Source organism: Trichomonas vaginalis, chromosome II, assembly GCF_026262505.1.
Source record: "Trichomonas vaginalis G3 chromosome II, whole genome shotgun sequence".
In the NCBI taxonomy this organism is placed as follows: Eukaryota; Parabasalia; order Trichomonadida; family Trichomonadidae; genus Trichomonas; species Trichomonas vaginalis.
Genome location: NC_067204.1, coordinates 5,652,994 through 5,676,210, shown reverse-complemented (window position 1 = coordinate 5,676,210; position 23,217 = coordinate 5,652,994). Strand labels below are relative to the sequence as shown.

Genomic DNA, 23,217 nt, shown 5'->3' with positions numbered 1-23,217 from the left:
TGTGTACATTTTCTTTCAGTACTTCCATTCTATGCTGAATATTTTCATCTGGTGTTGGAGTCTTTTGTATGTCGGCAAACATTTTTCGATATTCTTCTACTATGTCAGCCGAATTTTTTTAGACTCTTGGAAATATTCCATATTCTCCGCATACTCTTGTTGAGGGTCAAGATTTTTCGGCTGTTCCAAATCTTCATCTAGTTCTGTGAAGTTAGTTTCCAAAGGAGTGACTTGTTCGTTTCCTTCAGGTCTTCTAGCTGTTGTTGCTGAACTATTTCTTCCATGTCTGGTTGTATCTGAACTTCTTCCTGTGGAGTTTCTTGTACCTCATCTGCTGGCATTTCATATATTCCGAGACCGTTTTCAACAATTTCCCTATCTACGTCATCCGCATTCATAAGCTTTTGTTCTTTCGTTCCGTCTCTATTTTTTACGCGTTTCATGACGAAAGTTGAATTGTCATTTAGCTCTGACATCAAATATCTCGGAGTAAATTCATCCATGTCATTTGGATGATATGCTATTAAATCATATCCCTTAGCGAGCTTGTATTTTCCAGGTTTGAGATTATATCCGTTTTGGTGCTGAGCCATAAAGCTAAATAGGTTCGGGTCAGTATTTCCATCCTTGAACTTTCCAATAGCTTCTTTATATCTGTCACTAAAGTCAACAGTATCTGGGAAACCACACTCTTCTTTAAGCATTTTTAAGAATTCTTGGTTTCCTTGTTCTCTACTTCTTTTATGTCCTTGCTCTGTTTGTGGTTGTTGTGGTGCAGTGTTTTGAACTGTTGGTTGTGGTGCAGTGTTTTGAACTGTTGGTTGTGGTGTTGGTTTTGGTGCATGCCTGTGTCTGTGTCCATGTGACGATGTAAATGTTCTAGGTAGTCCTGGTGCAGGTGCTTCTCTTGGAGGGTTTGGTGGTATATAAGTTCCACCAGCTGGCACATATGTTCCATCTGCAGCATAATGTCCTACCTGACTTTTCGTTTTTAAGAAAGCATTTACTAGGTCTGTTTTGGTCTGTTGTAACTCTTTTTCTTGACTTTTCACAACAGTTGCTCTAACGGCGTCATAGGCACTTTGAACTGCCTGTCTCGTTGCTGCATCTGTTATTTTCGTCATATTTTGTGCTACTTCTTTTAACTCTTTGTCGAAACCTTCAGACTTCAGTTTCTTTCCAGATGAGAAGTCGTTCACTTGTTTCACCTTACTATGAAGAGCTTCGAAGGCGTTCTTAAAGTCAGCATTTGTTAAAGCTTCATTTGAACTGTCTTCATCCGCTTGTATTTTTGTCCTTATTGACCCTATAAGCTGGGCTGCTTTAGCGTTGGCTTGGGCATCTAACCAGTCATTGTTAGCTTTTATATATTCTGCGCTTTTCATTGCCTTTTGCATGGCTGCGTCGTTATTTTTACTTTCTTGTGCTAAGTTTTCATACTGTACGGTTTGGTTTTGCAACTGTAAAAGTTTTCTGCCTTTACATTTGCTTCAACTTCTTTTTTATACTCATCGCTATCCATATATGTCTTCAGGGCTTTTTGTTTTATCTCTTCATCTTTCAGTACTTTATATTGAGTAGTATGGTTTTTCAAATTTATGACATCTTGTTCCATTTTTGCTACTTCTGCTGCTTTTTCTGACACTTTTTTCGCATATTGCTCTGTACTTAGTTCTTTCAGTTGTTCTTCTTTCTTCTTTTTCTCTACGTTTAACTCATTGAGTTTCTTTGTGTGTCTGTCATATTCTAGTTTCTTTTCGTTTTCACTTATTTGCTTCTGTATGTCTATGTTTGACTTTTTGACATCTGTTATTTGATTTTTGAGTGAACTCAAATTCATTTGACTTTGAGGGTTATAAGCTGTTCCGTCTGCAGCTCCACCATAGCCTGCCATTTTCGCTAAAAGTGCCGCTCTTAAACCTCCACTCTGTGCACCAACAACTCGGTTTAAAAGCATAGATTGCTTGACATTTGTTGCAACATAGTGGGGTCATTCATAATTTGTTGTTGCAACTGTTGTTGTGGTGTCAGTTTTACTATTGGATGTTTCAATGCTCTCTTCCTTTACGTATATTCTTACGTAGCTTACGTGGCATTTTAAGTGAAGTTAAAAAGCGGTTTTTGACAGATGTTTTATTGTGACTTCTTCGTAAAGACTTTGTTGAGATTTCTTCGTAAAGACTTTGTTGAGATTTCTTCGTAAAGACTTTGTTGAGATTTCTTCGTAAATGACCCAAAAATATATTTTAGGTGAAGAGTGAGATTTCACCTCTTTTTTCACCTCATTTCTCACCTCTTGAATTTTCATGAATTTCTTCGTAAAGACTTTGTTAAGACTTCTTCATCTAATTTCTCATGAACTTTCTTGTCTATGTTTTTGTTGAGATTTCTTCGTAAAGACTTTGTTGAGATTTCTTCGTAAAGACTTTGTCAAGATTTCATCGTAAAGACTTGTTGAGATTTCTTCGTAAATGACCCTAGTAGTATATTTTTGGTGTAAATTTCATGAAAATTCAAGAGGGTGAAAATTAGGTGAAAAAACAGGTGAAATCTCACCTCTTCACCTAAACATTATTTTTTGGTGTAAAATTCTGAGTAAAATGACAGATGGAACACATACTTTTTCAGTAAGTACATATGGGTAGAAGAGGGTAGAAAACGGGTAGATATACCCTTCTACCCTAAAATATATTTTTGTCTGATTTACGCTCATTTACGATGAAGTTTTGACAAAGTCTTTACGAAGAAATCTTGACAAAGTCTTTACGAAGAAATCTTGACAAAGTCTTTACGATGAAGTTTTGACAAAGTCTTTACGATGAAGTTTTGACAAAGTCTTTACGAAGAAATCTTGACAAAGTCTTTACGATGAAGTTTTGACAAAGTCTTTACGAAGAAATCTTGACAAAGTCTTTACGATGAAGTTTTGACAAAGTCTTTACGATGAAATTCATGAAAATTCAAGAGGTGAAAAATGAGGTGAAAAAACAGGTGAAATCTCACCTCTTCACCTAAAATATATTTTTATTGAATTCTGTATAATATTCTGAGTAATATGACAGATGTTTATATAACACTTTCTCCGGTTTATAGGACCTCTCTCATATTCTATCTTGTCATATCAAAACTCATAGTCATGTTTGTCCTCTAAGACTTCATTTATACTAAACATCTTCAGGGCTAGAAGGCACGAAGTGCCTGGAAGCCCCACTACCCTTTTTTTTTTTTTTTTTTTTTTTTTTTTTTTTTTGCTAAAAGAATAAAACTATAATATAAAATAAATGAAGTTTAATGAAACAATAAAGGTTAAATAAATAATAAAGATTTGTATTTTATATCAGTATTGAGAAGAAGTAACAGCTGACACTTGGTAGACAACTTCTTTATGTCTAGAAAATTCTATCTTGCCTTTTATTTTTTTCTCGCTGTGAAACGTATTCGGTCATTTTTTTTAAAATTAATTTTTTGTTAGAGATAAGAGCTAAAACTCGGTAAACAACTTCTTTATTCTAGAAAAATTCTATCTTGCCTTTTATTTTTTTCTCGCTGTGAAACGTATTCGGTCATTTTTTTAAAAATTAATTTTTTGTTAGAGATAAGAGCTAAAACTTTGCAGACAACTCCCCCATGTCTAGCAAATTTAACATTCGTCTCCCATTTTTAATATATTTTGGTTTAGAATGTTCGAAAATGCGTAATATGGTCATTAATATTAATTGAAAAGAACCTTGAATTAATTCAATCTGATCTCACAAAATATTTTAAATTACAAACTTTGTAGTTTGAATAGTAATTAGTATTAAACTCAAATAACTAGTTTATTTTTGAATAAAAATTATTTGAATTTATTCAATTTTGTGAATTTTCCTTCAAAAATCAAAGTTTAAATATCTTATTTGCCATATAATTATAAATACAATGAAACATATTCGAAATTGAAAAGAATGACTTTTTCTGTTCTTTCAATCATTCAATTTGAATTTTGCAATATTGGATTTCTCATTAAATAGCTATTAAAAACAACAAGCAATTTAACTTACATTCAAATTTATTTGTGTTATATTCAATCTTCTCAAAACTTATAATTTTCGGCTATAGCATGATTATATGCTATATAATATAATAAACATATAATAGTATCATTCTTTCAATTATTTGAAGAGAAAACCGAAAAAATCTATTTTCGGTCTATAACAGAAGAGAAAACCGAAAAAATCTATTTTCGGTCTATAACAAAAACCGTTCTCGACAGATAATTCTATTAATGCTTAACATAAACATGACGTTCTAATTATCCAATTTCTATCCGCTTATTTTTTTTGACACTTTTAATGTATTTTTGAAATTAGCTTGAAATATTTCGTTTCCCGCATTATATAATTAATACTCAATTTACTGTTATCCCCAATCAATTTTATATGAAAGTTATCATAAACCGCTTCAAAAAATTTCATAACTTATGGCGGAAAGTTCGGAACCTAACTTGTTCCAGCAACTTACAACGAAAATAGAAAAGGTTATAAATGACCATCCAGTTACCGCCTATGAAGCTATCGAATCCAAAGTATATGCTCCACATCGATTTCTCGATAAATTTGCAAAGAAAGAATTAATTTTGATGCACCGTTTCAGTGCAAATCGTATTATCGGTGCTCTGAAGCTTATATTTAATACTACCGATGGCATTTTGAAAAAGAAAACAAGCGGACTTCCGTTCCCTGTTATAAATCGACTTTGTATTTATTATACTCTTGCTGCTTCATGCATTAACAGTCGTCCAATTTCTCCTGGTGAAGAAGTTGCAGATGAAATGCTCGGACGTCAAATTATTTCCCAATCAACAATAATTTTCGGTAATGACTTTGATATTTATACAACATTCGTTCAAAAAACGTTTAAGTCATTTTTATCTGCGATCGGCTCTCACAGTTCTTTGATTTATACCTACTTTTTAAACGCATATCAATCTGATATCGTCGCAGGTGCATCGCTTAAGGTAATACAGATCAGCCTTAAACCATGGAAGTATATGCCTGCTTCCATTGATCACGTTATCAACTTCTTAAAGCCTATTGCTTCCAACGTTAACCTTATTACCGATAAATACAGAGAACCATTCTGCCAGATGATGGCATCGACATTACTTGCTGCCTTCCAGCGCGATCCAGTCGCATTTTCCGATTTCCTTACACTCAGAAGTGATATTATGTTGGCGGCTTCAATTCAAGGCCAGATTTCCTCATGGAATACCTCAAATAATCCCTTTGCATGGCCAGCAATTGCAGCTCTTTCCATTCTTCTTCCAAACTCTCAACTTTCTTCCGGAGAAACAATTCCTCGCTTAGATTTCATCCAAAGATACAAAGATTTCTATGCCCAGAAAGAATCAAAATTATCCAACGCTACAATACAGTCTATTTTAGTCTATTTCCATGCATTTGCAGTTTCATCAGCTCATAAAATCATTTTACGCTTCTTACATCTCCAATTCCCCAACTTCGTGAAGAATAACTTCACAAGTTTACCGGATCAACCCGGAGATTTCGCTAAAGTTCAGAAGATTTTCTTCCCAATCGCAATTCTCTTCAATAACCCACAGTTCTTCACAAAAGATGTCATCCAATATATCACACAGCATGATAACAACCATTCTCTTACAATGGCTCTCATAATTAAGAGGTTTTGTAAGACGGCCAATCCATTCCCTGATTTCTCGAAAGGTTTCATACAAAGCCTTATCCCGCAGACCTTGGAGATTATCAGAAAACCAATCCCCGATCCGAAATCCACTTCATTACTCCCACATATCATCACAGGCTTCCAAGCTTATCCTTTCTTCATGAGAACCGCCATTTTCTCGGATCCTGACATCTGTGAGATATTATTCTCTTACGTGGCCAAGTATCCAGAGGTCAACCAACAATTTTCTTACGTCGCATTTTTCAATACAGAATTTACACAGGAATCAGTACTCGACGAGGTTACACTCCTCATCTACAAGAGATTCATTTCGTTCTTACTCAAACGCTATACTACATTGGGCATGTATAAACCTGCTTATTTCGATATGCACATACCAGAAATCATCCACGCTATATCCGAATCGTTACTTCAAATCTTCCAACAGGAAGCGAATATTACAGAACAGCTTGCTAAGCTTCTTTTGCCTCTTTTGCAAGAATTGGAAACATTTGCTTTAATGTTCTTCGCTTCTTCAAAGAGGAACATCATTTCGATCGGTATTAGCATGATGTATACACTCGTCGAAATCGTACACGTCGCTCCCGATTTACTTTCCTCGAAAATGCCAGTTGATGATTATCAACGTTTGGTTTCGGACGCTCGTGATAAGAAGGATCCAAAGAAGATACCAATCGGTGTCTGCAACATCCTCAAGACCGTTCCAAACCCAACTCCTGGTATTAATTTGGTGTATAACGCACTTTTCAGCTATTTCATGGCAATTTGCAAGAAACTCGATGCGAATATTACATTAGTACAGCCTCCTGAACTCGAATTAGATACTACAGGCTTTGATTTGGACGCAGAATTCATTTCTGTAATTTCGATGATCTTTTCTATCGTTTTTGACCAAACAATTCACTTGTTCAACCAAATGAAGGTATTTCTACAGAACGATAGCGATATCGGACAAATTGCAACGTCTGCAATTCCGACATGCCTGGCTCCACGTCACTACAACCCTCTGATGACCATCCTTTTGGGATATTTCAGACAATTCTCAAATAACGATGGTACTTTCAACATGAATCAGAAAAATATTATTTTCTTGAACAATATTCTTAACCTTATTCGTGGTGTTTGCTCACAGATCATCTACTGGACACCGGAAATGATCAACCAGGGTATCTTTGGCCAGCTAGGAAAGAAGATTGTCTCATTATGCGATGTTACTCAGGGAGAATCCACAAAATTGATCTGTTTGAGGACATTACTCGCCATGGTCAGGCTCGCTAACGAGAAAGGAAAGCCTTTCGAACCAAAGATGGGCCATTCTATTTCAAAGACCATTTTAACATGGCTTCCGCAATCTAACGAAGGTACCAGAGACTTCATCAACTTAATTCATGAAGCTTTGGCCCTTATCCTCGATGAACTTTCCCTTATTGAGTGCGTTGATATCGCAGATCCGAAAGGTGCTGCCCAAGAGGCAGAAAAGCAGTTCTTGTTCTATTTCGCAAGTATCAAGAACCGTTTGGAGAAAGAACCAAATTCTGCCAAACAAATTATTCCAGTTCTCGCTGCCCTTCTCAAGCAGAACCTTTCCATCGCTATCGGACACTGTCTCTCTATGGGTTTTGATAACACCGATTCAGTTAGAACTGCATTTCTTGCATCAGTTGCTGCAGTTTTCAAAGTTCCAGAGATAAGAGTCGTCGGAACAGCAGAAGCAGTCACAGAAGAAGTCACTCTCGTAGATATTCTCTTCTCTGGTTCGTTGAAATTAATCGAAATTATCGGAAATAACATCGAATACTCCAGAGCCGAGCATTTCGCTAAGGCCGCCCTCGAAGCCGCCCTTCTCTCAGGCCGCGCGTACGAATACTTTGCCCGAATGGTCGATGTCGAATTACAACCTATCGATGATTCGAACAAGAACACCATTTTCAGAGGCAACCAAGTACCAGCGAGAGCCGTAGGTCACTGGCCGAGGTTCGTTGCCATGGATTGGCTGAAACAAACCTTGCGACCAATTTTCGATGAAGTGATTGCATCGTGCGAAAACAATGTTGGCTTCATTGTGAACCCGGCAAAGCTCCCTGAAGGCCAGACGATAGAGGTCAACACCGAGAATTTCAGACAATTACTTCAGAAAACGGTCCAAGCCATTTTGGATGGCCAGACAACCATGCCAGACTCATTAACCTACGCCTCACAGATCATCTTCGAAAAGGTGTTTGAAAAAGTCGGAGAATTTGCTTATTCAATCTTATCTTCCTTCCTCTTCCTTCGTTTCATCATCCCATCCTTCTCCAATGTCTCAATGGTTGGAATTACCTCACCAGTTGGCGATCAACCAAGAGATGTTCTCATGCAAACTTCAAATGTCATCATGTCTTCAATTCTCAAGGGCAGACTTGATGACAAATACACTTATCTTGCTCCTTACAACGATCTCGCCAAGTGGACACAAGATTCCATCAATCAAATGTTCCGAGGTCTCGTTCAGAAGCAAGTTTCCCACGAACCACCACCAATTACCATCGATGCAGCCCAAACAATCGCTAATATCCACTCCGAAGTTTATCCAATTCTCAAAAACTTAACTCCATTAATCGAATCTCTCGATCCAGCGAGCGACGACCACGCGAACGCAAAGAGATTCATCACAAAGATCAGAGCCATGGGCCAGCCATCGAATGCTGCTAAGAAGATGTTCAAATCAGATGAAGCCGGCGCATCTGGCTACGAAGAGCTCATGAACATGACATTTCCACCCGACCAAGTCCAGCAACTTGAAGAAGCCATTTACAAGGACGAGAAAACAGCTCCAGATGGAAATGGCGTCATTTACATTCATTTCAACAAACTTTCGTCAGTTAGAGATCCAAGAATTGTTGCGCAGTTACTGTTCAAAGCACTGAGAAAAGACGAATCACAACAGTGTTATGTATGTTTGTGTTTGACAGGATTCGATCCAAGTCGTATTCCTAATCAGACAATGTTGCAGACATACGCAATAATGCCTCCTTCGACACAGAACATCAAACAGTACTTGATTATTGAACCTCCAAACGAATTTGCTGTTTTCGTCAAAGAGGATCAGCAGTTATTCACAAAACCACAGAGATTTGAAGTGATTGATTCCGTTGCAAAACTCACTAGAATATTAGGAAACACACCGACATCTATTCCTCCTTCAACTTACGAGTCATTCTCTGAAGCACAGGCTGTTTATTCCGTAGTGTTAAATGGAGATCCAACAAAAATAAGACTCCACGAACACTCTCTCCAAATCATCGGAGACAATGTAGAAATTGCAGGACATCCATTCACGCCCGTAAGAGTTATAATGGCCGACCAAATTAAAGACTTTGAAAAATCTTTGGGAAGCAAACAGCACATGGATGAGTTCAATCTTACCATTACTATGAAGAGTGGTATTGTCTATTCCATGAGAGTTCCTGTCAGTTCTCCAATGTATGATGCTGCTTACCAATTAACACTTAGATCGAGAACAATCAACAATGCAATTCAAAGTGTTAATGTAAACTCATCTACATTGCAATGGATGATGCTTAACTTAGCATTCATCAATATCATTGGTCCTGAATCATCTCTTTCTTTGAAGAAGGCTGCTCTTGATTTGATCTACGCTGTGTTCGTGTCTTTCCAGTTTTCTCACAATGTTTCTGTTGACAAAATTCAATATGACATTTTGCCAAATAATCTGTCAAAATATGTCAGAGAGATATCAACAGATTTGGCATCATGCAATGCGGAGAATGTCAATGATTTCATGTCGGAGTTCTTCAACGCCGCGAAATACGTGAAATCAAAAGTTTTGCCAACAATTTTCTATTTCTTAGTTCCATGGATCAAATGTTTCGCAAACCAGTCTGATCCTCCGAAGAATTTGATTTCTGAGTTCATCGAAATGTACAACAACATGAAGGGATCAGACCAAGTCTGCTATCCTGAGTATGTCTGGCCATCCCTTTGTCAAAACGATTTTATCATCGAAACTCTCGTCGATATCATCTTCGAAAGGAACGAATCAACATTTGTAGAGATCCCTGCACAGTTGGCAGCAATTAAACCTTCTTTCGTTTCTCAATCTGTCTGCAGGAAATTCACAGAAATTCTTGACAACAACGATAAAGATCATATTGACTTTTTGAGAGGAGTTTTGACTTCGATGATTTCACTTCACATGTTTGATTTTGAGAGCACAGGAGCGGTTTTGATATACAACTGCACCAAGTCCAGGCTTATCTTTGATACATCCATTCTCCAGAAGATGTCACCGATATTAATGAACATCATCCACGAATTATTCCGTCAGTCAGGAAGCGGAATTCAGTTTGATTTTGATTTCATCATCCAGTCATTTGTCAACACAGATGGCAGTGAAGATTTCAAGACATTGAAAGACACCTACAAGTGGACATCGTCCGCTAGATGTGTTGCAGAAATCATATCCGCTGCTATCAACAATCTCCAGAACAGTTCAATCAAAAGAAAGTTGTTTGACATGTTTTCAAATGATATCAAAAAACGTGACACTCCATTACTTTGTGCACAAGGAATTATTTATTCAGCAGCATTTGCAGTTGATCCAAGTTCCTATGCAAATGACTTAGTCCAGAAACTTCGTGATTGCGAAGAAATCTTAGTCACTCCAATCATTTTAGGATTGAGTTTGATCAACATGACTATTGAATTATCTGCCAAGTTGTATTTCATTGGCATCGCATTAGGTGCTCGAGACAACAACGCAGCATGTGGAGATTTAGTTGTTTCTGCTCTGAAACAATATTCAGATCACCAAGGAACAACACAAGGAATTACACAATACATCAACAGTTCTCTTGTTGAATATCTCGAGACATGTACAGCACTTCCATTGCAACAACAACCAAGTCTGTCTGCTGCAGCTATCTTGGCATGTTACGCTAAGTACGGCTTGACACAAGCATTAGAGAAACTTGCAACAACTAAGTCAGATGAACAGATCATTTCGGCATTCAGAGTTATCAAAGAACCATCTAAATCCGAAGAAATCTCACGCCTTGATTACGGTGCTAATTTAGTCAATCTCTCTGCAATTCTTCTTGTTTTCTTGAAGGTCGGTGCTCCACAAGTTCTTATCGAATTTGCTATTAACTTGTTCACGGAACAACCGAATGGATTAGGATGTTTCGATGCCATCGGAAACAAGTTTGGCAAACAAATCTTCGAAGTTGTCAATGATGCTCGATTCACGGGTTTACTTCTTAGGAACTCAAGAATCAAGAACGAAGAATACCAGTTAACATCGATATTGAACTCTCTGTTCTTCGAGATGGATAATGTGATTATTTCCAAAGAACAAGCTGATCATTTAGTTTACAACGTATTTATCTAATTCTTTTTATCTTTATTTTTTATTTTATTTATAAATATATAATTTTAAAAATTAAGTTTGGAATTTTAATAAATAGAAAGCATTTTAATTTTTGATATCTTCAAGAATATGCTAAAATATAAGTGGATATTTAGGAGTAGAGATGTGAAAACTTAAATTTTATAATCCCTGGGATGCACTTTCTTCGATTTTTTTTAAATTTTTGGGATAAATTTTGACATCTTTTTTTTTGCTGGCGACCCCCCCCCCCGTTTAGGGCATCAAAAAAACATGTTGTTTCGTTTCAAGATCGGGATATGTTGTGAACCCGACTTCTTTCATTAATGAAGTGATTTCTTAAGTTGAATAAAAACAAATTTGATTGAAATTCATACAAAATTTCTTTTTATCATTATTATTTAAGATGCTTTTTTATGTTGAATTGTTAATTTTTTTATTTCCACCTGGGATATTTTGAATTGGGCTAGCCCAATCCCACCTCTCAATTTTCTCTCAATTGGGCAATGGGGATCCCATATAAAATGTATTGTAACAAAATTTTACATGCATAATATAGTACAATTAAACAACATTCTAAAAATATTAAATTCACATCATTTACTTGAAGATTTTATATTTTCAACAAAAATTAATACAATAATTACATTAAATTGAGGAGATTTATAATAATTATTATAAATTAAAATATTATTACTCATTAATTTGTTGAAATATTGCATTTTAGTGGTAAAAATTAAAATTTAAGTTTACATGGAGAAAAAAAATTTTTAAATTCCAAAAAAAAATTCAATTGGGATAACGATAGGGACAAAAATTTAGAATCCCCATATGCTTGGGATAAAATCACATGACTATTTAGGAGACCCTTTCACTCTTCAACTTCACTACGTAGTTTATGGTGTTATAGACCGAAAATAGATTTTTTCGGTTTTCTCTTCAAATAATTGAAAGAATGATACTATTATATGTTTATTATATTATATAGCATATAATCATGCTATAGCCGAAAATTATAAGTTTTGAGAAGATTGAATATAACACAAATAAATTTGAATGTAAGTTAAATTGCTTGTTGTTTTTAATAGCTATTTAATGAGAAATCCAATATTGCAAAATTCAAATTGAATGATTGAAAGAACAGAAAAAGTCATTCTTTTCAATTTCGAATATGTTTCATTGTATTTATAATTATATGGCAAATAAGATATTTAAACTTGATTTTTGAAGGAAAATTCACAAAATTGAATAAATTCAAATAATTTTTATTCAAAAATAAACTAGTTATTTGAGTTTAATACTAATTATCTATTCAAACTACAAAGTTTGTAATTTAAAATATTTTGTGAGATCAGATTGAATTAATTCAAGGTTCTTTTCAATTAATATTAATGACCATATTACGCATTTTCGAACATTCTAAACCAAATATATAAAAATGGGAGACGAATGTTAAATTTGCTAGACATGGGGGAGTTGTCTGCAAAGTTTTAGCTCTTATCTCTAACAAAAAATTAATTTTTAAAAAAATGACCGAATACGTTTCACAGCGAGAAAAAAATAAAAGGCAAGATAGAATTTTCTAGACATAAAGAAGTTGTTTACCGAGTTTTAGCTCTTATCTCTAACAAAAAATTAATTTTTAAAAAAATGACCGAATACGTTTCACAGCGAGAAAAAAATAAAACTGTACACTGATTTTCATTTTCATTTCCAGTCACTTTACTTATTATTTTTTCTTTTTTTGATTTTAATTATAAATTATTTCATAATACGTTTATTTACCTTATCATTTTCTTTATTCTTTTGAATTCCATACTAGACACTTATAGAATATTTTGATTGTTAACGTACTTCATTAGAATGAATCCTTACAAAGGGTATGTCGATCGAATTTACCTAATTGGTATTTCCAATCAGATTGAAGAAGGTAAAATGACATGGGAAGAAGCTTGCACCCATGTTCCCATCGCCCCAACCCTTCAATCAAATGATTTCAAATATTTAGATGTTTCAAAATCTTTTTTACAAAATCAATTTAGCTTACAGAATATCCCATTGCCTAAAGGCAAGAAAGGTCGTAGGGTCAATCCCTACGACCAAATCAAAGCTCTTGCTGTGATACATGACCACTGGGCCTTTCCCTGTGGTCAAACAAAACAATGGAAAAGTTTGAAATTACACCAAATTGATGTATCTTATAGAGAAGTACGCAGATACTTCAAAGAAAATCATTTCACCAAGACGCGATTAGAGCATGCCGGGCCAGAAACAGCAGTAAGATATTGGGCGCTTTCACCCAATCTTATCTGGCACGCAGATGTTCATTATTTTAGTGGTGTTCGTGGCCAGTATATTTATGGCATAATCGACGATTTTAGCCGCAAAGTCCTAGCGTGTATACAAATACCAGATATGCTGGCAGCGACGACAGCGAACTTTGCGGCTTCCGCCTTCATTGAATTTGGCGCCCCTTATTGTTTCTGGACCGACAACGGTTCAGAAAATAGGGGCGCCTTTCAAGATCTACTTGATCTTTGGGGCGTCCAATGGCGGCATACAGACTCTCATTCTCCCTACCAAAATGGGAAGATTGAGAGATTCTGGCCGACATTGGAGCGCTGCCAAAGCATTCAGGCTATTCCTGCCTTTATTTGGGAGTACAATAATAACACACCGCATGAAGATCTCCCAATTAATCCATTAACTGGAACAAATTACACGCCAAATCAAATGTATCAGCTGAAACCGAAATACACAAATGCAGATACAGAAAGGTTGTGGCAAATATGGGATACAGATACAGGCATGACCGCTGTTGACACATTCACAGCGTAATAATAAACATAATTTTTTAATTTCATTTTTAACAAGTTTTTTTAAATGTATGTAATGAATAATTCATTAGAATATGATAATGCACATTGTAACAGAATAGAACAATCACCAAATTTTTTTTGAAATTAAAAAATAAAAGTAAAAAGTATAAAGTAATGTAACCAAAAAAGATATTTAAAAGAATTTTGGAAAAAACAGAATAAGGATAATGATATTATTTTAGATACACAATCGATGTACTGAAGAATAATCCGGTAAAATGATGATATAAAATTAGATTATTTTACAAGTAGCTAAAAGAATAAAACTATAATATAAAATAAATGAAGTTTAATGAAACAATAAAGGTTAAATAAATAATAAAGATTTTTATTTTATATCAGTATTGAGAAGAAGTAACAGCTGACACTTGGTGGACAACTTCTTTATGTCTAGAAAATTCTATCTTGCCTTTTATTTTTTTCTCGCTGTGAAACGTATTCGGTCATTTTTTTAAAAATTAATTTTTTGTTAGAGATAAGAGCTAAAACTCGGTAAACAACTTCTTTATGTCTAGAAAATTCTATCTTGCCTTTTATTTTTTTCTCGCTGTGAAACGTATTCGGTCATTTTTTTAAAAATTAATTTTTTGTTAGAGATAAGAGCTAAAACTTTGCAGACAACTCCCCCATGTCTAGCAAATTTAACATTCGTCTCCCATTTTTATATATTTGGTTTAGAATGTTCGAAAATGCGTAATATGGTCATTAATATTAATTGAAAAGAACCTTGAATTAATTCAATCTGATCTCACAAAATATTTTAAATTACAAACTTTGTAGTTTGAATAGATAATTAGTATTAAACTCAAATAACTAGTTTATTTTTTGAATAAAAATTATTTGAATTTATTCAATTTTGTGAATTTTCCTTCAAAAATCAAGTTTAAATATCTTATTTGCCATATAATTATAAATACAATGAAACATATTCGAAATTGAAAAGAATGACTTTTTCTGTTCTTTCAATCATTCAATTTGAATTTTGCAATATTGGATTTCTAATTAAATAGCTATGAAAAACAACAAGCAATTTAACTTACATTCAAATTTATTTGTGTTATATTCAATCTTCTCAAAACTTATAATTTTCGGCTATAGCATGATTATATGCTATATAATATAATAAACATATAATAGTATCATTCTTTCAATTATTTGAAGAGAAAACCGAAAAAATCTATTTTCGGTCTATAACAGAAGAGAAAACCGAAAAAATCTATTTTCGGTCTATAACAAAAACCGTTCTCGACAGATAATTCTATTAATGCTTAACATAAACATGACGTTCTAATTATCCAATTTCTATCCGCTTATTTTTTTTGACACTTTTAATGTATTTTTGAAATTAGCTTGAAATATTTCGTTTCCCGCATTATATAATTAATACTCAATTTACTGTTATCCCCAATCAATTTTATATGAAAGTTATCATAAACCGCTTCAAAAAATTTCATAACTTATGGCGGAAAGTTCGGAACCTAACTTGTTCCAGCAACTTACAACGAAAATAGAAAAGGTTATAAATGACCATCCAGTTACCGCCTATGAAGCTATCGAATCCAAAGTATATGCTCCACATCGATTTCTCGATAAATTTGCAAAGAAAGAATTAATTTTGATGCACCGTTTCAGTGCAAATCGTATTATCGGTGCTCTGAAGCTTATATTTAATACTACCGATGGCATTTTGAAAAAGAAAACAAGCGGACTTCCGTTCCCTGTTATAAATCGACTTTGTATTTATTATACTCTTGCTGCTTCATGCATTAACAGTCGTCCAATTTCTCCTGGTGAAGAAGTTGCAGATGAAATGCTCGGACGTCAAATTATTTCCCAATCAACAATAATTTTCGGTAATGACTTTGATATTTATACAACATTCGTTCAAAAAACGTTTAAGTCATTTTTATCTGCGATCGGCTCTCACAGTTCTTTGATTTATACCTACTTTTTAAACGCATATCAATCTGATATCGTCGCAGGTGCATCGCTTAAGGTAATACAGATCAGCCTTAAACCATGGAAGTATATGCCTGCTTCCATTGATCACGTTATCAACTTCTTAAAGCCTATTGCTTCCAACGTTAACCTTATTACCGATAAATACAGAGAACCATTCTGCCAGATGATGGCATCGACATTACTTGCTGCCTTCCAGCGCGATCCAGTCGCATTTTCCGATTTCCTTACACTCAGAAGTGATATTATGTTGGCGGCTTCAATTCAAGGCCAGATTTCCTCATGGAATACCTCAAATAATCCCTTTGCATGGCCAGCAATTGCAGCTCTTTCCATTCTTCTTCCAAACTCTCAACTTTCTTCCGGAGAAACAATTCCTCGCTTAGATTTCATCCAAAGATACAAAGATTTCTATGCCCAGAAAGAATCAAAATTATCCAACGCTACAATACAGTCTATTTTAGTCTATTTCCATGCATTTGCAGTTTCATCAGCTCATAAAATCATTTTACGCTTCTTACATCTCCAATTCCCCAACTTCGTGAAGAATAACTTCACAAGTTTACCGGATCAACCCGGAGATTTCGCTAAAGTTCAGAAGATTTTCTTCCCAATCGCAATTCTCTTCAATAACCCACAGTTCTTCACAAAAGATGTCATCCAATATATCACACAGCATGATAACAACCATTCTCTTACAATGGCTCTCATAATTAAGAGGTTTTGTAAGACGGCCAATCCATTCCCTGATTTCTCGAAAGGTTTCATACAAAGCCTTATCCCGCAGACCTTGGAGATTATCAGAAAACCAATCCCCGATCCGAAATCCACTTCATTACTCCCACATATCATCACAGGCTTCCAAGCTTATCCTTTCTTCATGAGAACCGCCATTTTCTCGGATCCTGACATCTGTGAGATATTATTCTCTTACGTGGCCAAGTATCCAGAGGTCAACCAACAATTTTCTTACGTCGCATTTTTCAATACAGAATTTACACAGGAATCAGTACTCGACGAGGTTACACTCCTCATCTACAAGAGATTCATTTCGTTCTTACTCAAACGCTATACTACATTGGGCATGTATAAACCTGCTTATTTCGATATGCACATACCAGAAATCATCCACGCTATATCCGAATCGTTACTTCAAATCTTCCAACAGGAAGCGAATATTACAGAACAGCTTGCTAAGCTTCTTTTGCCTCTTTTGCAAGAATTGGAAACATTTGCTTTAATGTTCTTCGCTTCTTCAAAGAGGAACATCATTTCGATCGGTATTAGCATGATGTATACACTCGTCGAAATCGTACACGTCGCTCCCGATTTACTTTCCTCGAAAATGCCAGTTGATGATTATCAACGTTTGGTTTCGGACGCTCGTGATAAGAAGGATCCAAAGAAGATACCAATCGGTGTCTGCAACATCCTCAAGACCGTTCCAAACCCAACTCCTGGTATTAATTTGGTGTATAACGCACTTTTCAGCTATTTCATGGCAATTTGCAAGAAACTCGATGCGAATATTACATTAGTACAGCCTCCTGAACTCGAATTAGATACTACAGGCTTTGATTTGGACGCAGAATTCATTTCTGTAATTTCGATGATCTTTTCTATCGTTTTTGACCAAACAATTCACTTGTTCAACCAAATGAAGGTATTTCTACAGAACGATAGCGATATCGGACAAATTGCAACGTCTGCAATTCCGACATGCCTGGCTCCACGTCACTACAACCCTCTGATGACCATCCTTTTGGGATATTTCAGACAATTCTCAAATAACGATGGTACTTTCAACATGAATCAGAAAAATATTATTTTCTTGAACAATATTCTTAACCTTATTCGTGGTGTTTGCTCACAGATCATCTACTGGACACCGGAAATGATCAACCAGGGTATCTTTGGCCAGCTAGGAAAGAAGATTGTCTCATTATGCGATGTTACTCAGGGAGAATCCACAAAATTGATCTGTTTGAGGACATTACTCGCCATGGTCAGGCTCGCTAACGAGAAAGGAAAGCCTTTCGAACCAAAGATGGGCCATTCTATTTCAAAGACCATTTTAACATGGCTTCCGCAATCTAACGAAGGTACCAGAGACTTCATCAACTTAATTCATGAAGCTTTGGCCCTTATCCTCGATGAACTTTCCCTTATTGAGTGCGTTGATATCGCAGATCCGAAAGGTGCTGCCCAAGAGGCAGAAAAGCAGTTCTTGTTCTATTTCGCAAGTATCAAGAACCGTTTGGAGAAAGAACCAAATTCTGCCAAACAAATTATTCCAGTTCTCGCTGCCCTTCTCAAGCAGAACCTTTCCATCGCTATCGGACACTGTCTCTCTATGGGTTTTGATAACACCGATTCAGTTAGAACTGCATTTCTTGCATCAGTTGCTGCAGTTTTCAAAGTTCCAGAGATAAGAGTCGTCGGAACAGCAGAAGCAGTCACAGAAGAAGTCACTCTCGTAGATATTCTCTTCTCTGGTTCGTTGAAATTAATCGAAATTATCGGAAATAACATCGAATACTCCAGAGCCGAGCATTTCGCTAAGGCCGCCCTCGAAGCCGCCCTTCTCTCAGGCCGCGCGTACGAATACTTTGCCCGAATGGTCGATGTCGAATTACAACCTATCGATGATTCGAACAAGAACACCATTTTCAGAGGCAACCAAGTACCAGCGAGAGCCGTAGGTCACTGGCCGAGGTTCGTTGCCATGGATTGGCTGAAACAAACCTTGCGACCAATTTTCGATGAAGTGATTGCATCGTGCGAAAACAATGTTGGCTTCATTGTGAACCCGGCAAAGCTCCCTGAAGGCCAGACGATAGAGGTCAACACCGAGAATTTCAGACAATTACTTCAGAAAACGGTCCAAGCCATTTTGGATGGCCAGACAACCATGCCAGACTCATTAACCTACGCCTCACAGATCATCTTCGAAAAGGTGTTTGAAAAAGTCGGAGAATTTGCTTATTCAATCTTATCTTCCTTCCTCTTCCTTCGTTTCATCATCCCATCCTTCTCCAATGTCTCAATGGTTGGAATTACCTCACCAGTTGGCGATCAACCAAGAGATGTTCTCATGCAAACTTCAAATGTCATCATGTCTTCAATTCTCAAGGGCAGACTTGATGACAAATACACTTATCTTGCTCCTTACAACGATCTCGCCAAGTGGACACAAGATTCCATCAATCAAATGTTCCGAGGTCTCGTTCAGAAGCAAGTTTCCCACGAACCACCACCAATTACCATCGATGCAGCCCAAACAATCGCTAATATCCACTCCGAAGTTTATCCAATTCTCAAAAACTTAACTCCATTAATCGAATCTCTCGATCCAGCGAGCGACGACCACGCGAACGCAAAGAGATTCATCACAAAGATCAGAGCCATGGGCCAGCCATCGAATGCTGCTAAGAAGATGTTCAAATCAGATGAAGCCGGCGCATCTGGCTACGAAGAGCTCATGAACATGACATTTCCACCCGACCAAGTCCAGCAACTTGAAGAAGCCATTTACAAGGACGAGAAAACAGCTCCAGATGGAAATGGCGTCATTTACATTCATTTCAACAAACTTTCGTCAGTTAGAGATCCAAGAATTGTTGCGCAGTTACTGTTCAAAGCACTGAGAAAAGACGAATCACAACAGTGTTATGTATGTTTGTGTTTGACAGGATTCGATCCAAGTCGTATTCCTAATCAGACAATGTTGCAGACATACGCAATAATGCCTCCTTCGACACAGAACATCAAACAGTACTTGATTATTGAACCTCCAAACGAATTTGCTGTTTTCGTCAAAGAGAATCAGCAGTTATTCACAAAACCACAGAGATTTGAAGTGATTGATTCCGTTGCAAAACTCACTAGAATATTAGGAAACACACCGACATCTATTCCTCCTTCAACTTACGAGTCATTCTCTGAAGCACAGGCTGTTTATTCCGTAGTGTTAAATGGAGATCCAACAAAAATAAGACTCCACGAACACTCTCTCCAAATCATCGGAGACAATGTAGAAATTGCAGGACATCCATTCACGCCCGTAAGAGTTATAATGGCCGACCAAATTAAAGACTTTGAAAAATCTTTGGGAAGCAAACAGCACATGGATGAGTTCAATCTTACCATTACTATGAAGAGTGGTATTGTCTATTCCATGAGAGTTCCTGTCAGTTCTCCAATGTATGATGCTGCTTACCAATTAACACTTAGATCGAGAACAATCAACAATGCAATTCAAAGTGTTAATGTAAACTCATCTACATTGCAATGGATGATGCTTAACTTAGCATTCATCAATATCATTGGTCCTGAATCATCTCTTTCTTTGAAGAAGGCTGCTCTTGATTTGATCTACGCTGTGTTCGTGTCTTTCCAGTTTTCTCACAATGTTTCTGTTGACAAAATTCAATATGACATTTTGCCAAATAATCTGTCAAAATATGTCAGAGAGATATCAACAGATTTGGCATCATGCAATGCGGAGAATGTCAATGATTTCATGTCGGAGTTCTTCAACGCCGCGAAATACGTGAAATCAAAAGTTTTGCCAACAATTTTCTATTTCTTAGTTCCATGGATCAAATGTTTCGCAAACCAGTCTGATCCTCCGAAGAATTTGATTTCTGAGTTCATCGAAATGTACAACAACATGAAGGGATCAGACCAAGTCTGCTATCCTGAGTATGTCTGGCCATCCCTTTGTCAAAACGATTTTATCATCGAAACTCTCGTCGATATCATCTTCGAAAGGAACGAATCAACATTTGTAGAGATCCCTGCACAGTTGGCAGCAATTAAACCTTCTTTCGTTTCTCAATCTGTCTGCAGGAAATTCACAGAAATTCTTGACAACAACGATAAAGATCATATTGACTTTTTGAGAGGAGTTTTGACTTCGATGATTTCACTTCACATGTTTGATTTTGAGAGCACAGGAGCGGTTTTGATATACAACTGCACCAAGTCCAGGCTTATCTTTGATACATCCATTCTCCAGAAGATGTCACCGATATTAATGAACATCATCCACGAATTATTCCGTCAGTCAGGAAGCGGAATTCAGTTTGATTTTGATTTCATCATCCAGTCATTTGTCAACACAGATGGCAGTGAAGATTTCAAGACATTGAAAGACACCTACAAGTGGACATCGTCCGCTAGATGTGTTGCAGAAATCATATCCGCTGCTATCAACAATCTCCAGAACAGTTCAATCAAAAGAAAGTTGTTTGACATGTTTTCAAATGATATCAAAAAACGTGACACTCCATTACTTTGTGCACAAGGAATTATTTATTCAGCAGCATTTGCAGTTGATCCAAGTTCCTATGCAAATGACTTAGTCCAGAAACTTCGTGATTGCGAAGAAATCTTAGTCACTCCAATCATTTTAGGATTGAGTTTGATCAACATGACTATTGAATTATCTGCCAAGTTGTATTTCATTGGCATCGCATTAGGTGCTCGAGACAACAACGCAGCATGTGGAGATTTAGTTGTTTCTGCTCTGAAACAATATTCAGATCACCAAGGAACAACACAAGGAATTACACAATACATCAACAGTTCTCTTGTTGAATATCTCGAGACATGTACAGCACTTCCATTGCAACAACAACCAAGTCTGTCTGCTGCAGCTATCTTGGCATGTTACGCTAAGTACGGCTTGACACAAGCATTAGAGAAACTTGCAACAACTAAGTCAGATGAACAGATCATTTCGGCATTCAGAGTTATCAAAGAACCATCTAAATCCGAAGAAATCTCACGCCTTGATTACGGTGCTAATTTAGTCAATCTCTCTGCAATTCTTCTTGTTTTCTTGAAGGTCGGTGCTCCACAAGTTCTTATCGAATTTGCTATTAACTTGTTCACGGAACAACCGAATGGATTAGGATGTTTCGATGCCATCGGAAACAAGTTTGGCAAACAAATCTTCGAAGTTGTCAATGATGCTCGATTCACGGGTTTACTTCTTAGGAACTCAAGAATCAAGAACGAAGAATACCAGTTAACATCGATATTGAACTCTCTGTTCTTCGAGATGGATAATGTGATTATTTCCAAAGAACAAGCTGATCATTTAGTTTACAACGTATTTATCTAATTCTTTTTATCTTTATTTTTTATTTTATTTATAAATATATAATTTTAAAAATTAAGTTTGGAATTTTAATAAATAGAAAGCATTTTAATTTTTGATATCTTCAAGAATATGCTAAAATATAAGTGGATATTTAGGAGTAGAGATGTGAAAACTTAAATTTTATAATCCCTGGGATGCACTTTCTTCGATTTTTTTTAAATTTTTGGGATAAATTTTGACATCTTTTTTTTGCTGGCGACCCCCCCCCCGTTTAGGGCATCAAAAAAACATGTTGTTTCGTTTCAAGATCGGGATATGTTGTGAACCCGACTTCTTTCATTAATGAAGTGATTTCTTAAGTTGAATAAAAACAAATTTGATTGAAATTCATACAAAATTTCTTTTTATCATTATTATTTAAGATGCTTTTTTATGTTGAATTGTTAATTTTTTTATTTCCACCTGGGATATTTTGAATTGGGCTAGCCCAATCCCACCTCTCAATTTTCTCTCAATTGGGCAATGGGGATCCCATATAAAATGTATTGTAACAAAATTTTACATGCATAATATAGTACAATTAAACAACATTCTAAAAATATTAAATTCACATCATTTACTTGAAGATTTTATATTTTCAACAAAAATTAATACAATAATTACATTAAATTGAGGAGATTTATAATAATTATTATAAATTAAAATATTATTACTCATTAATTTGTTGAAATATTGCATTTTAGTGGTAAAAATTAAAATTTAAGTTTACATGGAGAAAAAAAATTTTTAAATTCCAAAAAAAAATTCAATTGGGATAACGATAGGGACAAAAATTTAGAATCCCCATATGCTTGGGATAAAATCACATGACTATTTAGGAGACCCTTTCACTCTTCAACTTCACTACGTAGTTTATGGTGTTATAGACCGAAAATAGATTTTTTCGGTTTTCTCTTCAAATAATTGAAAGAATGATACTATTATATGTTTATTATATTATATAGCATATAATCATGCTATAGCCGAAAATTATAAGTTTTGAGAAGATTGAATATAACACAAATAAATTTGAATGTAAGTTAAATTGCTTGTTGTTTTTAATAGCTATTTAATGAGAAATCCAATATTGCAAAATTCAAATTGAATGATTGAAAGAACAGAAAAAGTCATTCTTTTCAATTTCG

General features: G+C 35.7%; 2 protein-coding genes and 1 pseudogene across 3 annotated transcripts, besides 7 other annotated features; 2 read left to right on the top strand and 1 right to left on the bottom strand.

Annotated features, from left to right (window-relative positions):
- Positions 1-3,245: part of a mobile genetic element that runs on past the window's edge.
- Positions 1,569-1,704, bottom strand: TVAGG3_0492300 (annotated as a pseudogene). Its single transcript has one exon. A coding segment is annotated over exon 1 (136 nt).
- A 108-nt stretch (positions 3,246-3,353) lies between the features above and the next one.
- Positions 3,354-4,194: a mobile genetic element.
- A 241-nt stretch (positions 4,195-4,435) lies between these two features.
- TVAGG3_0492270 (negative regulation of centriole-centriole cohesion) lies at positions 4,436-11,456 on the top strand (the record flags this gene model as incomplete). The annotated part of the gene is made up of 1 exon (XM_051236243.1): positions 4,460-11,089. One exon carries the CDS (start codon positions 4,460-4,462, stop codon positions 11,087-11,089), a length of 6,630 nt encoding a protein of 2,209 aa, XP_051094067.1.
- A 533-nt stretch (positions 11,457-11,989) lies between these two features.
- Positions 11,990-12,773: a mobile genetic element.
- Positions 12,774-12,949: 176 nt separating this feature from the next.
- Positions 12,950-13,921: a mobile genetic element.
- Positions 13,922-14,185: 264 nt separating this feature from the next.
- Positions 14,186-14,214: a mobile genetic element.
- A 105-nt stretch (positions 14,215-14,319) lies between these two features.
- Positions 14,320-15,159: a mobile genetic element.
- Positions 15,160-15,400: 241 nt separating this feature from the next.
- Positions 15,401-22,364, top strand: TVAGG3_0492220 (negative regulation of centriole-centriole cohesion; the record flags this gene model as incomplete). Its single annotated transcript, XM_051236242.1, has 1 exon — positions 15,425-22,054. The coding sequence occupies one exon, from the start codon at positions 15,425-15,427 to the stop codon at positions 22,052-22,054; it is 6,630 nt and encodes a 2,209-aa protein (XP_051094066.1).
- Positions 22,365-22,952: 588 nt separating this feature from the next.
- Positions 22,953-23,217: part of a mobile genetic element that runs on past the window's edge.